This window comes from Peromyscus californicus, unplaced genomic scaffold (genome assembly GCF_007827085.1).
Source record: "Peromyscus californicus insignis strain IS unplaced genomic scaffold, ASM782708v3 Scaffold_21__1_contigs__length_65335640, whole genome shotgun sequence".
In the NCBI taxonomy this organism is placed as follows: Eukaryota; Metazoa; Chordata; class Mammalia; order Rodentia; family Cricetidae; genus Peromyscus; species Peromyscus californicus.
Window position 1 is genome coordinate 3209683 of NW_026294514.1, and position 18577 is coordinate 3228259.

General features: G+C 46.0%; 2 protein-coding genes across 3 annotated transcripts in view; one reads left to right on the plus strand and one right to left on the minus strand.

Moving 5' to 3' along the window:
* The window catches only part of Gls (glutaminase), a 72361-nt gene extending 61823 nt beyond the window's left edge, over positions 1–10538 (plus strand). For both annotated transcript variants that reach the window (XM_052749426.1, XM_052749428.1), the window contains 4 exons: positions 4560–4621; positions 5537–5613; positions 5701–5764; positions 8001–10538. In XM_052749426.1, the coding sequence (XP_052605386.1) occupies positions 4560–4621; positions 5537–5613; positions 5701–5764; positions 8001–8157 (360 nt within the window). In that variant the 3' untranslated portion in view covers positions 8158–10538. The remainder of the gene's footprint in view (positions 1–4559; positions 4622–5536; positions 5614–5700; positions 5765–8000) is intronic.
* A 3619-nt stretch (positions 10539–14157) lies between these two features.
* Positions 14158–18577, minus strand: part of Stat1 (signal transducer and activator of transcription 1) — a 43528-nt gene continuing 39108 nt past the window's right edge. Inside the window, exons 24-25 of the mRNA XM_052749425.1 lie at positions 18094–18193; positions 14158–14931 (exon numbers count right to left, since the gene is read on the minus strand). Coding sequence (XP_052605385.1) covers positions 14917–14931; positions 18094–18193 — 115 coding nt within the window. The 3' untranslated portion in view covers positions 14158–14916. The remainder of the gene's footprint in view (positions 14932–18093; positions 18194–18577) is intronic.

An 18577-nucleotide genomic window follows, 5' to 3' on the forward strand; every position in this document is an offset into this window, starting at 1 on the left:
GTGCTGGGATTAAAGGCATGCGCCACCACCGCCCGGCAGGAAGGTGTTTTTAGCTCCGTTTTAGAATCTTTTTTCTCAGTTTTTAGGTGGAAACTCTTGCCACCACGTTGGACGCCATTTGTAGCTTGAGTTTTCCTGCCTGGCCTACAGTCAGGATAAATCTCTCTCACCTGCCAGTCCCACAGCCACTCAGACCCGACCAAGTAAACACAGAGACTTATATTGGTTACAAACTGTGTGGCCGTGGCAGGCTTCTTGCTAACTGTTCTTATAGCTTAAATTAATCCATTTCTATAAATCTATACCTTGCCACGTGGCTCGTGGCTTACCGGCATCTTCACATGCTGTTTGTCATCGTGGCAGCTGGTAGTGTCTCTCTGACTCAGCCTTCCACTTCCCAGCTTTATTCTCCTCCTTGTCCCGCCTACACTTCCTGCCTAGCCAATGGCCAATCAGTGTTTTATTTATTGACTAATTAGCAACACATTTGCCATACAGAACATCCCACAGCAATTTCAATTTGTGTTTATCTCTAAACTGAAGCATGCTTTAGGATTAAGTGTTAATAAACCTTAAATAGACTAATTATATTGTCAGATAAGGAGAACTATCTTCAAAGATGCTTTGGTCTAAATTCGGGGTTTTAAAAAGCAAGATCTGGCAAAACACCTTCCTCAAGTGTGCAAAGGCCCCAGCACTCAAGCAGGCCCAACCCAGAACAAAAGCATGTCGTTGTGTGTACAGTAGCTAAAACACATGAGGATTTTTACTGCTTAGGAAAAGGTAACAGTTTAGGACTGTGGGTAATATAATATTGATGTGTACACCAGAATCTGGTGGTTTCTTCTGTAATGGGGGAGGTAAGAGACAACGTAAATATACCATAAGGTCATGTGTGATGGGGCTGTAAGGAGGCAAATGTAGGAGATAACTTCCAGTCACACACTGGATAGTGTTTACAGAGGGACACCAATGACATCTCATTGAGAAATAGGTAGAGGGACGATACTTTGACGGACCGTGCACTGTGGCTGAGGAGCAGACTTTGTATTCGGGTTGTGCAGAGATGCACCTACTGAGGGGTCCTGGTACATGCTGTGGCAGGCAGGTAGGAGGCTGAATGGCTTCGCTATGGAGAACAGAGAAACCCAAGACGAGCAGATGCAGAAACAGGCTGAGTGAGAGACGGCTCTCTTACTTCAAAATTGAGAGGGAAAAGCAGATTAGCAAGACTGGAGAACCTTGAATCCTGGGCTAAAGCTTCCCAGCTCCAGGCAGTGGTCACACAGGGTGTTAGATGCTTTGGGAGAATAGTCATTCAATCGGTATTAATGGCCACTTAGGAAACAGGATGAACTCAGGTCACAGGCAAGAAAACGAGATTTCTGCTCACATGGAGCTTATGTTCAGTGGGACAAAGATGAGGGCAGATAATAATAGTTCCCTTGTCTGGAAAAATCAAAGTTAGGGGTAAGGAGAAAAGAAAAGGTAGGGTAAGTCTGCAGTAGTTGACCTGGGTAAAATGGGGGGTCTCCTTACTGTGGGGAAGTGTTCCTGGGAGAGGTGGAGGCTTTGAGTGCAAAATGAGCAAGCACTTCCTGGTGGGATAAAGCAGTCAGGTAGGCTAGGGAATGGCCTGCAGTGCACCAGCCAAGGAATAGAGCATTTGAGTTCTGTGTGTCATGGTAGAGGGAGTTCTGTAGGTAGGATGGAGGTAACGGGAATGTCCTGCCATTTTAGATTCCTGCGGCAGCAGTTAGGCAGGAATAGGTAGGCTGTCGCAGTCCTCCACATGAGGAAAGGCTGTGGCCTAGGCAGGCCTAGAGCAGCAGTGATGGGTGATGAGGAGTGGTGGGTTTATAAATGTTTTAAAGGATTTGTTGGATAAGCTAGGTGGGGGCTGTAAGCACAGAAGTGAGGATTGTGTGATAGACTTTCCTGAATCAGTACTTCGGCTCGCAGTGCCCCCTCCCTTTCAGCAGGTGCACTGTGCGTAGGACACTTTGGTGCTGGTGCTGGGTACCCTAGTGGCTTCAGCCAACCATCCCTGTGGAGGACCCAGCAAGCAAATGCATCAGCTCTTGGTGACTTCTGGGGTTTAGAATGAACAAGTACTGAAGTGTGTCATCACAGACTGGGAGAGCCTGGAGGAGAGGAAGGCAGCACAAGCCAAGCTCCACTTTGGACACAAGGATGAGGTGTCTGTTGACTACCCTGGAGGTACTGGCCAGTCAGTGGGTGGACAGAGGACTCGGGCCTGTCTCCAATTTTGAATGTGAAATGTCAGCTGGGTAGTCGGGTGGAGTCAACAGTTAGAAATTAGGAATAATCTATAATAAATAAATAATAGAGTTAGGACCTTTGATCTTAAAGGTCTAGTTTGGGAAGTCATTCTGACTAGAAGAATGTGAACCCACCTGAGGGACGCTGTGCTAAAAACAAGGACAGTGACGGCCTTCGGAGTACGCCGAGCCATGGAGAGTGGACAGAGCAATCAAGAGGAAGGTGTTCGGGGTGCTGCAGTGTCTTGGGTTTGGCTCGGGAAAGCAGGGGAGCTTGGAGAGTACTGGTAACAGAATGTGGAGGTAGTTCTCAGGGAAGTGAAAACACGTATTCAGAAAATACTTCCTAAAAGGCGAAAACTAGAGGGTCAGATTGAATGGAGGGCTTTTTGTGTCTGTTATGGCAGACAAGGGGACCAGTGAAGGAAGGAAATGAGATGCTAGAAGCAAAGGCCCTGGCAGCAGGGTAGAAGACTGCCCACATGAACGGGTGAAGAAATAACCCAGTGGTGACAGCACTGCCCTGTGAGGTGGGGACTGAAGGAAGAGGAGCTGGCGTTTGAAGAGTGTGAGGAGCCGTGAAAAGGAGTTTCGTGTGGTCAGCGAAGTTGTAATCAGCATCAGCTATTTTAGGGTCATCAGTGGGGTTCTTGAACCCTGACCTTTGCCTGCAGACGGTATAAAAGAAACTAATGAGGAAAAAGAAACTGAGCAGAGGCAGACGTGGGGACCAGCCTCCTGTGGGGACCAGCCTCCTGTGGCCCGACAGCACAGGGAAGCTGGGGTTGAAACTGGTCCTGGGCTGGAGTGATGGCTCCTCCCTGAAGAGCACTGCTTGGCCCTGTGGAAGACCCGTGGTTCGCAGCACCTGTGGGTGACTCAACATGGTTTCGAACTCGTTCCAGTGAGTCGCATGCCCTCTTCTGGACATGTCAGGCACTGCATTCATGAGTGGTGACGCCTACCTAACTCAGCAGAGCCATCGAAGTTAGCAAGAGACTAAGGGGACTTGTTTTTAGAAATCCAACAACTGCACCTGGAGGAGTGGTGTTTACATATGCTTTCAGAATCTTCATGGCGGAGTCCCTTCCCCCACTGGCTCTGGAGCAGCAGTGACATTGGAGACTGGCGGGAACAGTGACTGGTGGCAGATGGGAGCTTGTGGGCTGAAGGAATAGGCATGGAGGACTTCTGAGGTGACAGAAGCAAGCAGCAGTCTTAGGGATGTGTCACTGGTAGCTGGACAGGCTCCATGCTCCAGCACTCCACAGAGTCCCGTGTGCCCACGAGCCTCCAACAAGGGAACTTAATAGCCAACCATGGGGCCTTTATTTTCATGGAGAATTTTTTTGGGTTGGGTTCTAGGACATGCTTTAAATGCAAGTCAGAGAAGCCTAACAATGTTCAGCAGTCAGCTTTAAAGTTCACAGGCTGTGGAAGGGAGCCATCGAGTGGAGGCAGCGTCAGGCTTCATATCCGGAAGGAAGCAGTTCCAGGGTTGTGACTTTGTTCCTGGAGAGCTGGGCTACATTATGTCTCACACCACTGTGTCTACCACCAAATCCCATTCAGTGAAGTCATCAGGATGAGTGCTGATGCTACAGGGTGTGACTGGCAGTGTATGATTAGTAGTGTCTGGTTCTTAATAAACAGGGATAGGTAGTCTGGATGAAAGCAGGGCAAAACTGCAGGTCATAGAGTTAGTAGCCTTCTCCGTTGAGCTGTAAAACCAAGCAGAAACTGTCAAAAGTAGATGCACCCTGCCTTGGAGCACTCTTAGCAGGGACTTACCCTTTAGGCGGTGTCTTATGTTCTGAGCATGCCCTGGTTTACATCAGTCATCTGGGCAATAACCGTGACTCTCCAGTGAAGACTAGCTTTGTTCTTAAGTTTACCGGGACACACACTAACTTCTGTCTCAGATTCGCAAAGAAGTCGGTAACTAGTGGGGACAGTAATGCTGCCAGGGATGAGACAGCTACGTAGCCTGAGCTGCTTGTGGTATGTGATACGCCTTTTACCCATCTACAGACTAATTCACAGTAGTGAGACATGCCAGGTGAGGCTTTTAAAGAATTCTCAGTCCAGCTTCCAACCTTGTCAGTATTCTAGTCTTCTCCGCATGTATCTTATTACTTAGTTCTCTACCAGTCCTGGTGAAAGAAAAGTCTGCGTGTGTTCTTTAGATGTGTACCCAAGATTCAAAGCACGTGGAACTATGTAGCAGCGGCAGTGTTTGCCTCCTCCTGCAAATGTCTGTCTTTTCTTTGTTCACAGGTAAAGTCGGTAATAAACCTTCTGTTTGCGGCATATACTGGAGATGTGTCTGCCCTCCGGAGGTATGCTGCCTGGGTGGATGTGCTATGGCTTTGGGTGTTTGAAGGTGCATCTCTCTGCTCAAGCACCTGTCTTAAGATTGAGGTCCCACTCACTGCTAGTAAAAGTCACCAGACAAGTTATAAACTACCCCACTTCCGGTTAGACTGCCCCCCCCCCCCCCCCCCCCCCCCCGCCAGTGTCCTGGACCTGCTTCTCATCTTTCTATAAAAGCCCAGATCTCTGTGGTAACTAGTCCACTAACTGGCTAGTGGTTCACTATAACGGATCTCTGGTGAGGTAGGAGGCAGGGTGTTTGGTGTTGTGCATGTTACCAGGATGAGAAAGGCCATGAACCACTGAATACCGAGTGAGTTCCCTTTCAGGGTTGCAGTTGGCCTCTAAAATGGACATGGCTACGTTGATTTCCATGCTGTTTTAAAGTTTGATTAGTACATGTAACTCCAGGCAATGTAGGTTAAAGAATGAGAGTCCTACTGAAAACGTAGCTTTACTATAGGCATTTTTGCCTCTTTTTAAAAAAATTTATTTATTATGTATGCAGAGGGCACCAGATCGAATTATAGATGTTTGTGAGCCACCATGTGGTTGCTGGGAATTGAACTCAGGACCTCTGGAAGAGCAGCCAGTGCTCTTAACCTCTGACCCATCTCTCCAGCCTGCATTTTTGCCTCTTTAATACTATTGGAGTTCAAATAATAATGTAATGAAGCTTAGTTCTGGGGGAGACGGCTAAGGTTTACCTTCAAAGCAGCAAAGCCAAGGAGGAGAGATCACATGGAATTTACCCAACTTTGTACGGGGTGAAGCTGGTAGAGCATGGAACCCCAACGAGAGGCCTAGACTGAGCTGATGAAGTAAATGTTACCACTGGATTAAATTGACCTTATAGTGAATAGCTGTTTATGGATTTTCAGATTTGCTTTGTCAGCCATGGACATGGAACAGAGGGACTATGACTCCAGAACAGCACTCCATGTAGCTGCTGCAGAGGGTAATACATGAACCACTTATTTACAGTTTTTACAGATTTAGAGTCTACTCAAGTCTAAAATCTTCTTTTGTGTGTTGGGGAATATAGGTCATGTTGAAGTTGTTAAGTTTTTGCTGGAAGCCTGCAAAGTAAACCCTTTCCCCAAGGACAGGTGAGTATTACATTACCTTCCAACATAATTGATAACACAATTTGAATACCCAGAATTATGGTATTGAGCGATGGTTACATGTGAATCCACCAAGGGGCTTTTACATTTGTGGTGACACAAAACCTTGATTTCTGTGTGACATCAAACTCTGTATCTAAGAGTAATATCTTATTCGGAAATTTCAGGTTGGACTATAAGCCCAAGTGAAGAAGACACTTCTTTGTATTTGAAAAGATAAAACGGGAATTCTGTTCTCCCAAGACTGACTACACAGGGTAGACAACCCAGGAGCACGGGAAAGTGTGTAAAAACAGTTCGTCTTGAGTGTGTTGGGACTGATTGGTGCTCCTGGACTTGGTGGTTAGTTTTAGAAGGCTTTGTGGGAGCTGAGTTTTCAGTGGTCCATTGGAGGAAAGGACATTTGAAGGCACTGGACGGGGAGGGCATTCTGCCTGCAGTGGAAAGGACTACCTGGAACCCTCCGCTCCTCTGAGCTCCTCCTGGCCTACATGGCCACTTCCCAGCCTGGGGCCGAAGGCAGTGCTGAGCATGCACCACTGCGCCCACTCCCGGGGCGTCCCCTCCAAGTGGAACGGATGAGCCCTCGGGCTTAGAATGCAAGAGGACCGACCACACTTGGTGCTGTTTGACCAGTAAAGCTCGGAGTGAAGCCTGAGAGTGGCACAAAGTTTGGAGCAGGTTGACTACCACCCAGGGGCGGTCAGATTGCTAAGCCTCTGTTTTAGGGGACTAAATCTTCTCGGTTCAACTCACAAAAAGTGAGAAGTCACAGCGTTGGTACCTGAGCTCTGCTAGCAGTTTTGCGAGGTGGTGGTGTGTTGGCTATCTCTCCATTCCAATGGTTATTAAAAAGAGTGACTGAAGGAAGTTATGTTGGCAGTCCTCCCATCTTCCCAGTGTAGTGCTCGCCATAGTTCTCTCCAGAGTAAGAGACTGAAAAGTGTCGCCCCGTGTTTATAACTCAACTCAAACACTACTTAATACATGCTGGAAATATTTACTGTGTGAATTCTTCCACTCCAAATTTGCCTCTAAGAATGTGGAAATACAGCTAGCTGTCCATCTTATAGGCAAAGGTAGCTAAATAACTTGGTAACTGTGTATCCAGAAATGAAGCCTAGACCCAGGAGTATTTTCCCCTATCAGATAGAGTCAGTATCACCTAATCTGTAAAATAGCAAGAGTGAAACAGTGTACTTGTTACCAGTGGACTTTTCATTATGAAATGAAAGCTGTGAAGATGACTTGGCAGGTCTCCCCCCAAAATTAACACAAATATTTGGTCACATTAGAGCCAATGACCTAATGAAAGCCATACAGAAGGGTTCAGCTGTATTTTGAGAAACATAAAGAGACATGTAAAATGTTACTTACCTGCTTTTAAACATTAAGAACAGGCCACTAGGAACATTTAAAATGCTGAATTAAGCACTTTTTGTTGTTGTTTTATGTTGTGACCTGTTAAGAAGGTGAAAGGTTCAGGATAGATAACAGAATGATGGAAAGAAGCAAAAGCAGGGAGATGGGAGAGGAACCGGAGCCAGCAGACGGAGCTGAGCGAGTGGGCTCGTGAGCTGTAAAGGAGCCAGGAGCCAAGGAACATGCCTGGTGTTTGCTGGGCGTGGACTTTTGCAGACCGCTCAAATGACTCATTGCTGTGGCAACTCTTTGCTTGTCCTTGAACCTCCCATCTCCCCCTCACAGTTCTGGTCAGGCAGTGGGCCATGGAGTCTGCAGCTTCTTACCCTTGCCGGGTACGATAAAAGGGTCACTTTCTCTGGGCAGATGCTGCTTATCTAACATGTATTTAATGTCATGAGGTTATTAGAAACCTGGAAGACTTGTAGAGTTTAGTGGGACTTGAATTCACAGGAACATAAATTTTCTGTGAAAGGTTAGGATGATGCATGTTACTACCTGATTTTTAAATATCTGCAACACTAGACTTGGCTCCCAAAGGCCCTCGTTTAGCACTTGGCTGTGGAGACAGGATCTTTTCATAGAACTCATGCTGTTGTCCTCATTATCAGATGCTCCTCAGACCCATTTCTGAACTCTTAAGTCCTTTTGTGTGTCTCTGCTGTTCTCACTGGAAATACTCCTAATGTGGCTGACCTTGAATAGCCATGGACCCTGGACCTAGAGCCTGGGGATGCTGGGCGACCATCTTAGTTCAGTAGTTACGGGTAATGACGCTGTCTGTGCTGTGCTGCAGGTGGAATAACACTCCCATGGATGAAGCGCTGCACTTTGGACACCATGATGTTTTTAAAATCCTCCAGGAATACCAAGTCCAGTATACACCTCAAGGGGATTCTGACAACGGAAAGGAGAATCAAACTGTCCACAAGAACCTTGATGGGTTGTTATAATGGTCTGAAACCCCAAGACTTCAACTACTTACCTATTTAATTGTGGAACATGATTATGAAGAACATGTATATTTCTATCTGGTAGTGATGTGTATTTTACATTGTCATTTCAGTGTTACTGGAGTTTTCTTCATTGTGCGCACAGGACAAATCTGATTTCTTTGGGAAAAAAATAGAAATAAAACAACCTCCCTTCATAATGTGAGCACTAGTTACCTCGTGCGTTGTACAATTTGATGTAAAAGAATAGTTACCAATGCTAGCTGACCTGTGTGCTCTTCATGATTTGTGTGCTTTGTAAATTTTCAGTCCTGGGTGGTGATATGCTCATACGCATTTATGAGTCTCTCCACAGGAGGTCGATGCTGTCATTAGACAAAAACAGTGTGATTTTCAAGACTTCCAATATAGGTTTAGTTCGAGTGTTTGAGCAACTGTATGCACTTCCATGGTTGAGTGTTTAAAATGTCTCCTCACTTCACAGTGTGGCTCCTTAAATATTGAAATAGTTACTAACTGTTCATAGGACTTGCCAATTCTGATTAGATTTTTATCAGGGAATCTGTTAAGATATGTTTGGTGACCAAAAACTTATGTGTGAATATAGTTCTAGTACTTTAAAACCTTTCCTCTCTCTGTAGCCCTCAGGCCAGCCTCTCTGTGGTGTTTCCTTAGCTGGGAAGTGAGTGCTGGCAGGCTCTGCAGTTTTCACGGTTTCTCAGCCAGTCATCATGCCTCACATTCCAGCATCAGAGAAGAGCTTGGCCATTTATAGAAGATGAACCAAAATTAAGATGTCTAAATTAGCTGTCAGTCTCAAGAATGAAGACAGAGCTACTGCAGATTCCTAAGTTCTTTTTCAGCTTCTACAATAAAGAAAAGTTCAGAGATGCTTTCAGTTACCAAAGTTACAACGATACATTTAGGAACAGCTACCGACAACATTTACTTTTAAACCCACCCCCCCCACCCCCCGTCAAAAGTCTGCGTTAGCTAGCACTCCTTTCTGGAGGGCCCCGGGCTTCCTCTGTTCCTAACCGTCCATGGACTGGATCATTCATTATAAATTTAGACTCATCATTTCTTTGTTTTGGAAAAGTAATTTATGATTAACTTAGGAAACAGGTAAAAGGGACCTGAGAAAAGAACACAATTTTCTAGGAATTGTACCTCCAAGAGATGAGGGGTATGTTGGTGAGGACTTCTGAAAATAAGCACATGTGTGCATACACATACACACACAAATGCACTTCTTGGAAACTGCTTGTGGAATAAGCAAAATTCTCAGCTGCACAAATACCAGTGGCTACCACATTACTACAGTCTCTCCTTTGACTCTCACTATCGACACAGGTTACATCCGAGTTTTATGCCGCCTGACGGCACATTACTCACTCCAGTAGCCTTCGGCTGCTTCAATCCTGTTTTCAGCCATCCCCTCCCGCTCTCTGGCAAGCACCTCCCTTGATGAGACTGTGGCTAGTGTCCCTCCACTGAGCCAGGCCCCACCACCACGTTTCTAAGTTCAGAGACTCGGGGAGGATGGTGGGTAGGCATCCAGCCCTGCCACCGTGTTCCTGCTTCCACAGGCCTCAAGACAGGTGGTACCTGGAACGTTCCACATAGGGGCATCAACTCCAGAGTTAAGGAGTGAACACGTTTTAATTGGAATCAACTGAGATAACACTGTTCCAAAAGCAGCTGGCATTGTGTGGTTCAACACGTGACTTAAATATTGCCAGTGACTTCGAGGCTTCTCTGAATACTATTCTGTATATTGTTTGAAGACAAAAGTTGTCACCTTCTCTAAGATCAGTGCTGTTTTGTAAAGTCTTTGTGGCTTGGTTCCTTACGCTCTTTTTCCCCCATGCTGTTATGACTGTATGCCAGGTCTTGCTCTGGCTGTTTGCTATTGGCTGATGATAATGAGAACACTTTGTTTCAATGCTTGAATGAGCTGTTACTGCTCCCATCAGTAAACTCCAAAGATCTCTTTTGTTTTGGCTTTACAATCTTGTGTAATTTTTCGGTATCATGGAAACATGACATGGTCATGTTGGTTTGAAGCTCTGTTTACGCTGTTTCTGCCCTCTCTGTTGTAGCACCCATGTCTGCTGAGACACTACACCCCACCGCTGCCCACACTGCGCTTTAGCTGTACAGCTGGATTCGCTGTCGATCCTGCTGTCTGTCAGGGACTAGATGAATTTAGGTCCCTCCTGGGGAGTCCAAAGCTATGAATGTATTTACTTCCAACATTTCCCAAAATGAAATCTTAAAACTATACATTGTAAGTATTCTGAAATTGGAAAATATTTATTTTAAATGAGATCAGGTAGTGTTGCTTTTTACAGCATAATAAATACATGTATTGAAAACAAGCTGTGAGAAATGAATTTTCTTAAAATAACTAAGCTTTTCCCTGCACTGCTTAGTTATGAGTGTGTAGCCGTTTTACATCCAGCCTGCTATGAGCCAGGCAGCACACAGAACCACGTGGGATGTTTGGACCACAGGACCAAGATGAGCATTGTGAGGACTCGGCTGTGGTGTTCATGGTGGGCAGGCCAGGTCAGATCTCCAGAAGCTCCACTGTGTTCATACAGTTAGTGTGCTCACGATACCCTGCTGATCATGCCATTGCAAGTATCCTTGGATAAGAGCATGATTCCATGGAGCCTTGAAATCTACCTGGAGAGCTGATCCAGTACTGCCACACCAGGATCTGAGTTGGACTAGCAGGGGCTCCCCTGAGTTCTTCACATGTGGGAGTGGCTTTCGGGTCCAATGCCAGAACGCCTTGGTCCTCTTGGGTTTAAAGTTAGCGTCTGGTTTTCTGACCATAGAGAAGGTATGTGAACACCACACCAATCCCACTTTCATTTTATCCAAATTCTGTGCCAGAAACCACACTGCTTGGTTATAGGAGCTGTGGTGTTGGGCCATCTCTGTCACTGATAATTTAGAACTCGAAATGACACGTGGAATTCTCTGATCTAACCCACTCTTTTATTGATGAAGCTGGGACCCAAGAGTGGCCCATGATATGGAACTCTTAATCCAATATTCCTTCCCTGAACCCTAACACGCAGTTACAGGTAAGGTACATATCTTCACTTACATTAGCTAACAGTTACTAGTTAAAGTCTCTCGGGTGAGTTTTGGGGCCAAGCATGACAGTGTTAAGTCTTGCAACCTCAGTCAACTCCTACTGCACATATGTTTATCTGCAGATGGAAGCTTGGTAGCAGTGCAGAGCCCACAGATAACCCCAAGAGTGAAAAGTTGTATTTGTTAATATAATGAGCATTCTATTTTTATGGCACTTTGTTAGGAGTTTAGGTTAATTTTGTTAATCCCTATAGTAACATGAGTAAGTTCATAAATCATGGATGTTCAAGGAAGCAACCCATGGACCTACTAGGTTGCTCTCACATTTTTTATAAATGGGAAATTATCTAGGTATGAAAGGCTAGAGGCTGTATGTGTTTGGGGGTAGAAGGATCTAGACTTAGTAACAGTTAAGCAGTTGTTTTAAGGGAGGTGGCAGACGCTAACACCACGGGCTGGAAGGCGCTATAAGGTCTGCTCAGAGGGCTCAGTTCTATTTCTGGAGCTTGACCTGCCTGGGCCTTATGGGGCCAGCTGTGCCTCTTGCTGCCTTTTCCCGTGATCAGCAGATCTGCTATGAAGCTAGACAGTCACAACACCAAAACACCATGACTTCATTTATGTGCACGGCATGGGAAAGGCCTCAATTGAGCGTCACAACATTATAAAATACAAAACTCATCTGTCTGTGATGATAGATATGTGACAGCTCTACCGTTTGGGTAGCTTTACTTTGTGTACACAGTATAATTTTAATAAATTATAATTTTTTTCTACAATAAATCACATTGTCCCTTTAAAGTTAGAGTATACAATACACAGCCAGAGTTGGTTTCCCAGAACTTGAGAGCTGAATCTCACTGATTATCACTGAGCAGTCAAGGCTTTCAAACAATACTGAGTAGCCTCAGCTTCCTGCAATTGGTTTAAATGTTATTTCTTGGAAACTATATACATTTTCCTCTAACATTTATATTATCTGTAGCTTTCACCAGTTTAAAAAAATTAGATTATGTGTATAAATGTTTTGCCTTTATGTACACAACATGAATGCCTGGTGCCCGTGGAGGTCAGAAGAAAGTATCAGATCCCCTGGAACTGGAGTTACAAATGCCCGTGAGCCACCACATAGGTGCTGGGAACTGTACCCAGTTCTACTGCAAGAGCAACGAGTGTCCTAATCCACGAGTCATTGGCTATTTGCGCTTCACAAAGTCTCTATTAAACGTGAATGGATAGAGTGATTACTGAGCATATGGCCCAGTATCTGAGAACATCTTACGTTTATGACAGCAGGTCATTTGTTTTACTAGTATCCTCCAAGATTCTGGAGTAATGCCTGGTCCAAGGCAGATACTCAACATACTTGATGAAGAAATGAATCAATCTTAAACACAGATGCCTTCAGGTAAATCATACCCTCAAGATGAGGAGTAGCCTTCCAGCTCCAAAAGTAAAACAATTTTCAACTTTCCAGCTTAGTCTGGCATCTTCCCTAGGGCAGTCGGGTGTCATGGGTCTGCTCTGTTTGCTGACACATGCCTTCACATGCCACGTTAGTTTTCAGGCAGCCAACAGATTCCATTTATGTAATGCCACCTCAGAAAGTGCCTAAATAAAATCAGTTTATCCCAAGTGGGACATATATGCTCCATTCTTAGAAAGTACCACCCTAGACATACTCAAACACAAACACCTTCAAGCTGGGACGTGTTTGGTGACATCTTAAAACATCAATGACTCAAGAATGTAAATGCATTGTCTTCCACTCACTTAGATTCCTCTCATGTCCCTGCCCCCTCTTTTTTTCAGGAGTTATGATCTCATGTAGCCTAGCCTGGCCTTGAACTTGCTATGTAGTCAAGAATGACTTTAAACTCCTGATCCTTGTGCTTCTGCCTCAGAAGTGGCCTCACCACAGTGCCTGCCCTAACGTGCCATAGTTACTATGACGACCAGGACAGTGAGCAAGGGCAACACTTAGAAAACACTGTTATTAATCTGATTTTAAAATAGGCCTGACACATAAATGAGATACATATTAAACCAACTCACAATACTAGACATTTTAAATACCTTTATATTAAATACTAATAGGAGACTAGCATCATTTTAACATTTCTTAAAGTCTCGTTCAACAGAATGAAACCATTAACAACTGATAGACAACGACGTAGGCAACAGTTATACCTCAGCAATTTAGAAACAGTATCTTTTAAATGTTTTGTTTCTTGATCATTGTAAGAGTCTGTGAGAGCCCAGCTAATCCCACTCGGTGAGCAGAAAGAGGGAGGCCTCTGTTTCCGTCCCAGGAAAGGGCTGTGCATATGCTTCATGCAGCACACACTTGCACTGGGGTCTGAAGTGGACTTATCTCCAGCTGAGTGAAGCAAAAGATTACGGGACAACACAGCCGTGGTGACGGTGGAGGACAGCTACAGCTCTGGGGGGAGACAGCGTCTGTGACAGGCTGCCCAGGAGAACCCCGCCAACCAACGCAACACCTGAGCCACTGGACTGGGCTGGTACCGCTAAAGAAAGTGAAAAACCGGCACATGCCATAAAACATGGTCCCTCAGAAAGGTGTCTGACAAAACAGGACAGACCATGGAACCATATGTGAATGTAATGTCGGAAAAACACATTTATCGGTGAAAAATAGTTTTCAGTGCCTTTCTATGGGATGTGTTTTTAAATTATTGGATACTCATATTTGGCTAATGATTCAAGTCAGTTACTACTTTTTCCAACTTTACAGCTAATTAAGACAACCAGCTAAAAACAATAAAGACAGCCCATTTAAGAATATGAATTAAACTGATAGGTTTATCTCTATCTGTAATTTCAACTTAAAAAAATAATTTGCCTTAAGAAAGCTGGCTCCCTTAGTGGATGTGCAAAGACAGTTTTATTCAACCGATGACCGGAGTGACAGCAGAAACCACTTAGCTTGGTGGAGTATATATTAGGCAGAAGCTACTTGTGAATTTGGAAAATGTTCTTTCTTCTATGGGTGTTTAGTTTCATTTAGCCATAACCAACAACAAAGCTAATTCCCTGAAGAGAATCGTGTCTTTAGTTTTACATGGCCAACACAGAAGACATAAGAACACAACTGTTTCCTCCCACTCAGATGAAGGATGTCCACTATAGTTTGATATATCACTGCGTGTAAAGTTGGCTTTGGACTGTGCCATAGGTAAACTTCCAGCCATAAAGCAGAGTGGACATGCCAGTATCTTCAGGACAGAAATATCCTGTATCAAGAAGGTTCCCCATAACCATGTATCTGTCCAGTGATGTGTAGCAGTTGAGCACTGACTATGCAGCCTTTACTAGATGTTATTATATTCCTCACCTTTCCCAAAACACTCGCATTCTAGTCCTGATGCCTTGGGCGGATCTCTGGTCTTTGGTTCACAAAATCTACTTTTCCTAAGTGGCTTTCCGTTTCACCTTCAATAAGATGCACGAAGTCCTTCAGAGTAACAGCTTTCTAATTAGAGAAATATCCACTTGCTATCCGCAGGGTGCAACAGACGCGTTGTTCTTCCTTGCATTTCCCTAGAAATACAGCATGTGAAGGAAGAGTAGCAGGAGGTAATCACAGATGGGAAGGAAAACGTCTCCAAAGAGAGAAATTCGTGTTTATACTGCGCTCATCTGCAAAAAGACAAAATGCAGTTAGGTTCATTACACGGGTCCCGTGACATGCGATTCATGTATGTGACACCACTGCCCTTGGAGCAGGAGGATGCTCCCTACAGCACATGACCACCGTGGAACCAGAAGGGCCAGCATGTCCCAGCCTCCCTGGACTATCAGGGCTGCTTACATCACCTAAACGGGTGGGTTATTGCTCTCTGGCCTGCTGGATTAGTTTTGTGACTTAACCCAGACAGACTCTATAAAGCTTTCTGCTGTTAGGCGGGCCTGAGGACAGGATAATGGTAAACCGGCTCATTCAAAGTGAATGTGAGGAAACGCTGAGCCCAGTGCCAGAGAGAGAGGGGGGGGGGATCAGAGGAAGTGATGACTGGGTATGCAAAATAAACAAAGCCTGCATTCCGGATGTGGGCCAGAGAAGTACCTCAGCTCCCCACCCTCGCCTGCCCAGCTGCCCTGGATGCAGGGGCTGTGTCAGTAAACGGTCCGTCGGAGAACACTGGCTCGCACTGACTGACTTCCATGCTGGTACAGTTCCAGATGTCTCCAGGACGGCTCTGTCCCGACTGCTCCTGAGACATTGCTGACACCGCCATTGGAGGGCACGTGTGTGCGTGTGCTCCTGGCACCATCTGTTCTAGAGCAGACGCTGGGGTGCTGCTGAGCATCCCTCAGTGGACAGGGTGGCCCCACACCAAGACTCTCCAGCCTTGGATGCCAGAAGCACTAACCACACAGAGCGCTAGGCCAGCAGAGCCTCTTGGGAGTTTTAGGAAAGCAATTTCAGATTGAAAGGTTGAAGGGCTTGCTCTTAGGCCGCAGTCTGGCTGAGGGCACAAATCTGAAGTTAAAATGGTGTACTGTAGGAGCAGGGGGAGGGAGGGGCGGGGATGGAGGCCTGGATCCAAATCCTGTCACCATGTGATTGGCTTATTAACCTCAAGTTCTTCGTGTGCTAAGTTGGCTAATAGCGCCTAACACAGGTTTGTTCAAAGAAAGCATTTGTGAAACGTCCAGCCCAGCAGAAGAAAATGGTGTGGGTGTGAGCTCTGGACAAAGGCCTCTAGGAAAGTGAACTGGTTCTACCCCAGCTTCGAGAGGCAAGTCTGCTGTGTGGACATGTTAGACTACATAAATACCATACCATAGAACACCCTGGTATACTGGCCCTCACGGACAATCACCTCAGGCGCCTGAGCGCCAAGGCTGGCCTGGTTAGCAACTCTCACTGCCTCTTTAGTCCATGGCTGCCACCTCCACACTTGGTGGAAATAAGCCAGCTCAGAGTCGAATTCACCTCAGAGCACACACCTAATTCCATTTGTTTTGTGACCAAGTCTGTGTAGCCCAAGATGGCCTCCAGCGCGAGATCCCCCCATCAGCCTCACAGCTGCTGGGATTCCAGGCAGAGCCCTCTCACTTAGCCCTCACGCTCTTACTCCGAGTTAAGGCAGGACAGAAGTCATGAAGAGGCCTGAGGACGGAGCTCACTGTGCTGAAGTCACGCTGCTTCAACAGGCCAAGCTCATCCTCGCCTTGTCTAACTGGAGCAGGCCTCCGCTCGAGTCTCAGCGATCACTGGGGGCTCACCTGGAGACTACTCCGATAAATGGATATTTATCACACACTCATTTATTGTATCTACATATCCTATGTATCTATTCCATAAATCACACAAATAAAATTGTTAGGACAGGATGGCTACAGGGGGCATCCAAAGACTACAAACCCATTTCCTGGAATTTGTTTGAGGGTGGAAAAGGCTCCCGCAGCATCCCCGCTCCAGCACATTGGAAGCAGTGCTTCCTGCACAAACGGAGGAACTAGCAGCTTAGTTTTCGTGGGTCACAGGAACAACGGTGATGATAGCTGGAAGCCTGTATGCCAAATTGCAGTCACAGGCTTCCTACCCAGCTCTGCCTTGCCTTCGCCTCAATAGAGGCAAAGAGCTCCCGTCTGGCACACAGTGGCAGTGGTGATGTGACACAATTTTCTGAGCAACAAAGGACGCGTAAAAGCTCACCCCAGTTTTGGACCCTTGGATCTATTTTACATTTTCTGAGTCAAGCTTTACCATTGCTCCATTTTCAACTGAGGTTTACAAAACACTCTTCACAGTCATGTCAGGACGCTACTTTATGCAGACCGAAGGCTCACTCCGCCAAGAAACAGCGGTATTTTGTGATCACGCACTAGCTGAGCATTTCTCTACAATCAGGAAGATCTAAGACAGTGTTTTCTAAGCTTTTTAGTCTACTTCATGAGGTGTTTGAAGTCAAAGTCACACATGAGGAACAAGCATCGCTGAGGCGACACTCAGGCATCCCCTGCGCACGTCGACGTCTGTGTGAGAAGCTTGACGCCCACGTTCCTCATCCTCTCTCTCCTGTCCCCTTCTCTGAATCTCTCATCACTGAACACATTTTTGCTAGGCACAAAGTACACAGTGATGAAGAGAGGCCTGCCAGGGCTAAGAGAATTACTTTTGAAAGCATTAGGCAAGCTTTGGAGATGAACTGGCCTAACCCCATGTGAAAAGGGGGCTTAAAATTAAACAGCATCAGCAAGACCGCCGGTTACCCAAACAAAACATGTGGGATGATGGATCTCGGCCGAAAGGCAAGTGGTCCTATTGGATCTGCTGAAAAACATTCTCCCCAAAGAAGGGTCTCTCTTTTGCAAACACCATGTTTCTATTTAGGTCGTGAAACCCATTAACTCTCCCTCCCTGAACCATTCATTTATCACGCCCGTCCTTCACAGCCCCAGAAGCTGGCAGGATGAGTTAGATCTGAGCTACAAAGCATGCCAACAGGCATCCGCCCCTTCCTAAGGATAACGCCTTTACAGAAGCCCCGAGTAGACACATCTGCCTCTGAACACCGTGGCCCCTAAGTGTGTGAACTGTCCACACAGCTAGAACTTTCTAATTCATAGAGGAAGGAAATGTGAGCACCTGGAATACTAGGGATAAAACCCTGCTGATCATGCAGCTACCTTAAATACAGGCTTATCTATTTAAAAAAAAAAAAAAAAAAAAAAAAAAAGGCCCTTTCCTTGGCTCTGCCCAAGGCTGCTCCTCACAGACAGACTTCAGATCTGCTGCAGTACGCCTGTTCAGGCTTCCTCAGGGTAGGAATCGCCTGGCACGGTACTCACCATACTGTCAAAATCAGGGCCCACTATCCGGGACATCTCGTCAAACTCTTCTGGAGACATGGGAAGCAGGTTGTCTGTGGTCTGAAGTCTAGAAGGATGGCTAGAAGAGAGAGAGAGAGAGAGAGAGAGAGAGAGGCAGTGTTAACACCCGGTTACGCAGGCAGCAGAGACACTACCTTTTATCTGTGATTGAGTGACCACTTTACATTCTCATTTCAGAAAAGCGTGTCTCAGAGAGTGAAGACCATGGGAGGTTTATGTCCCAGCCCGGCCCCGGGGAATACGCTAGACGTGAGTGAGCAATTGTCAGACTGAAGCCTACACCATTGCTGCCTGGGTGAAGCCTCGGTGTGAGCGTGTGTAGTGTCATCCGGAGATGGCAGGCTCGCGAGGCTTACCCTGGACAGAAAAGCACCGGAGGAATGTCTGGGGAATCCCTCGTCCCTACCTTGAGGGTTGTATGCGGATAAGGCTGCTCCACAGA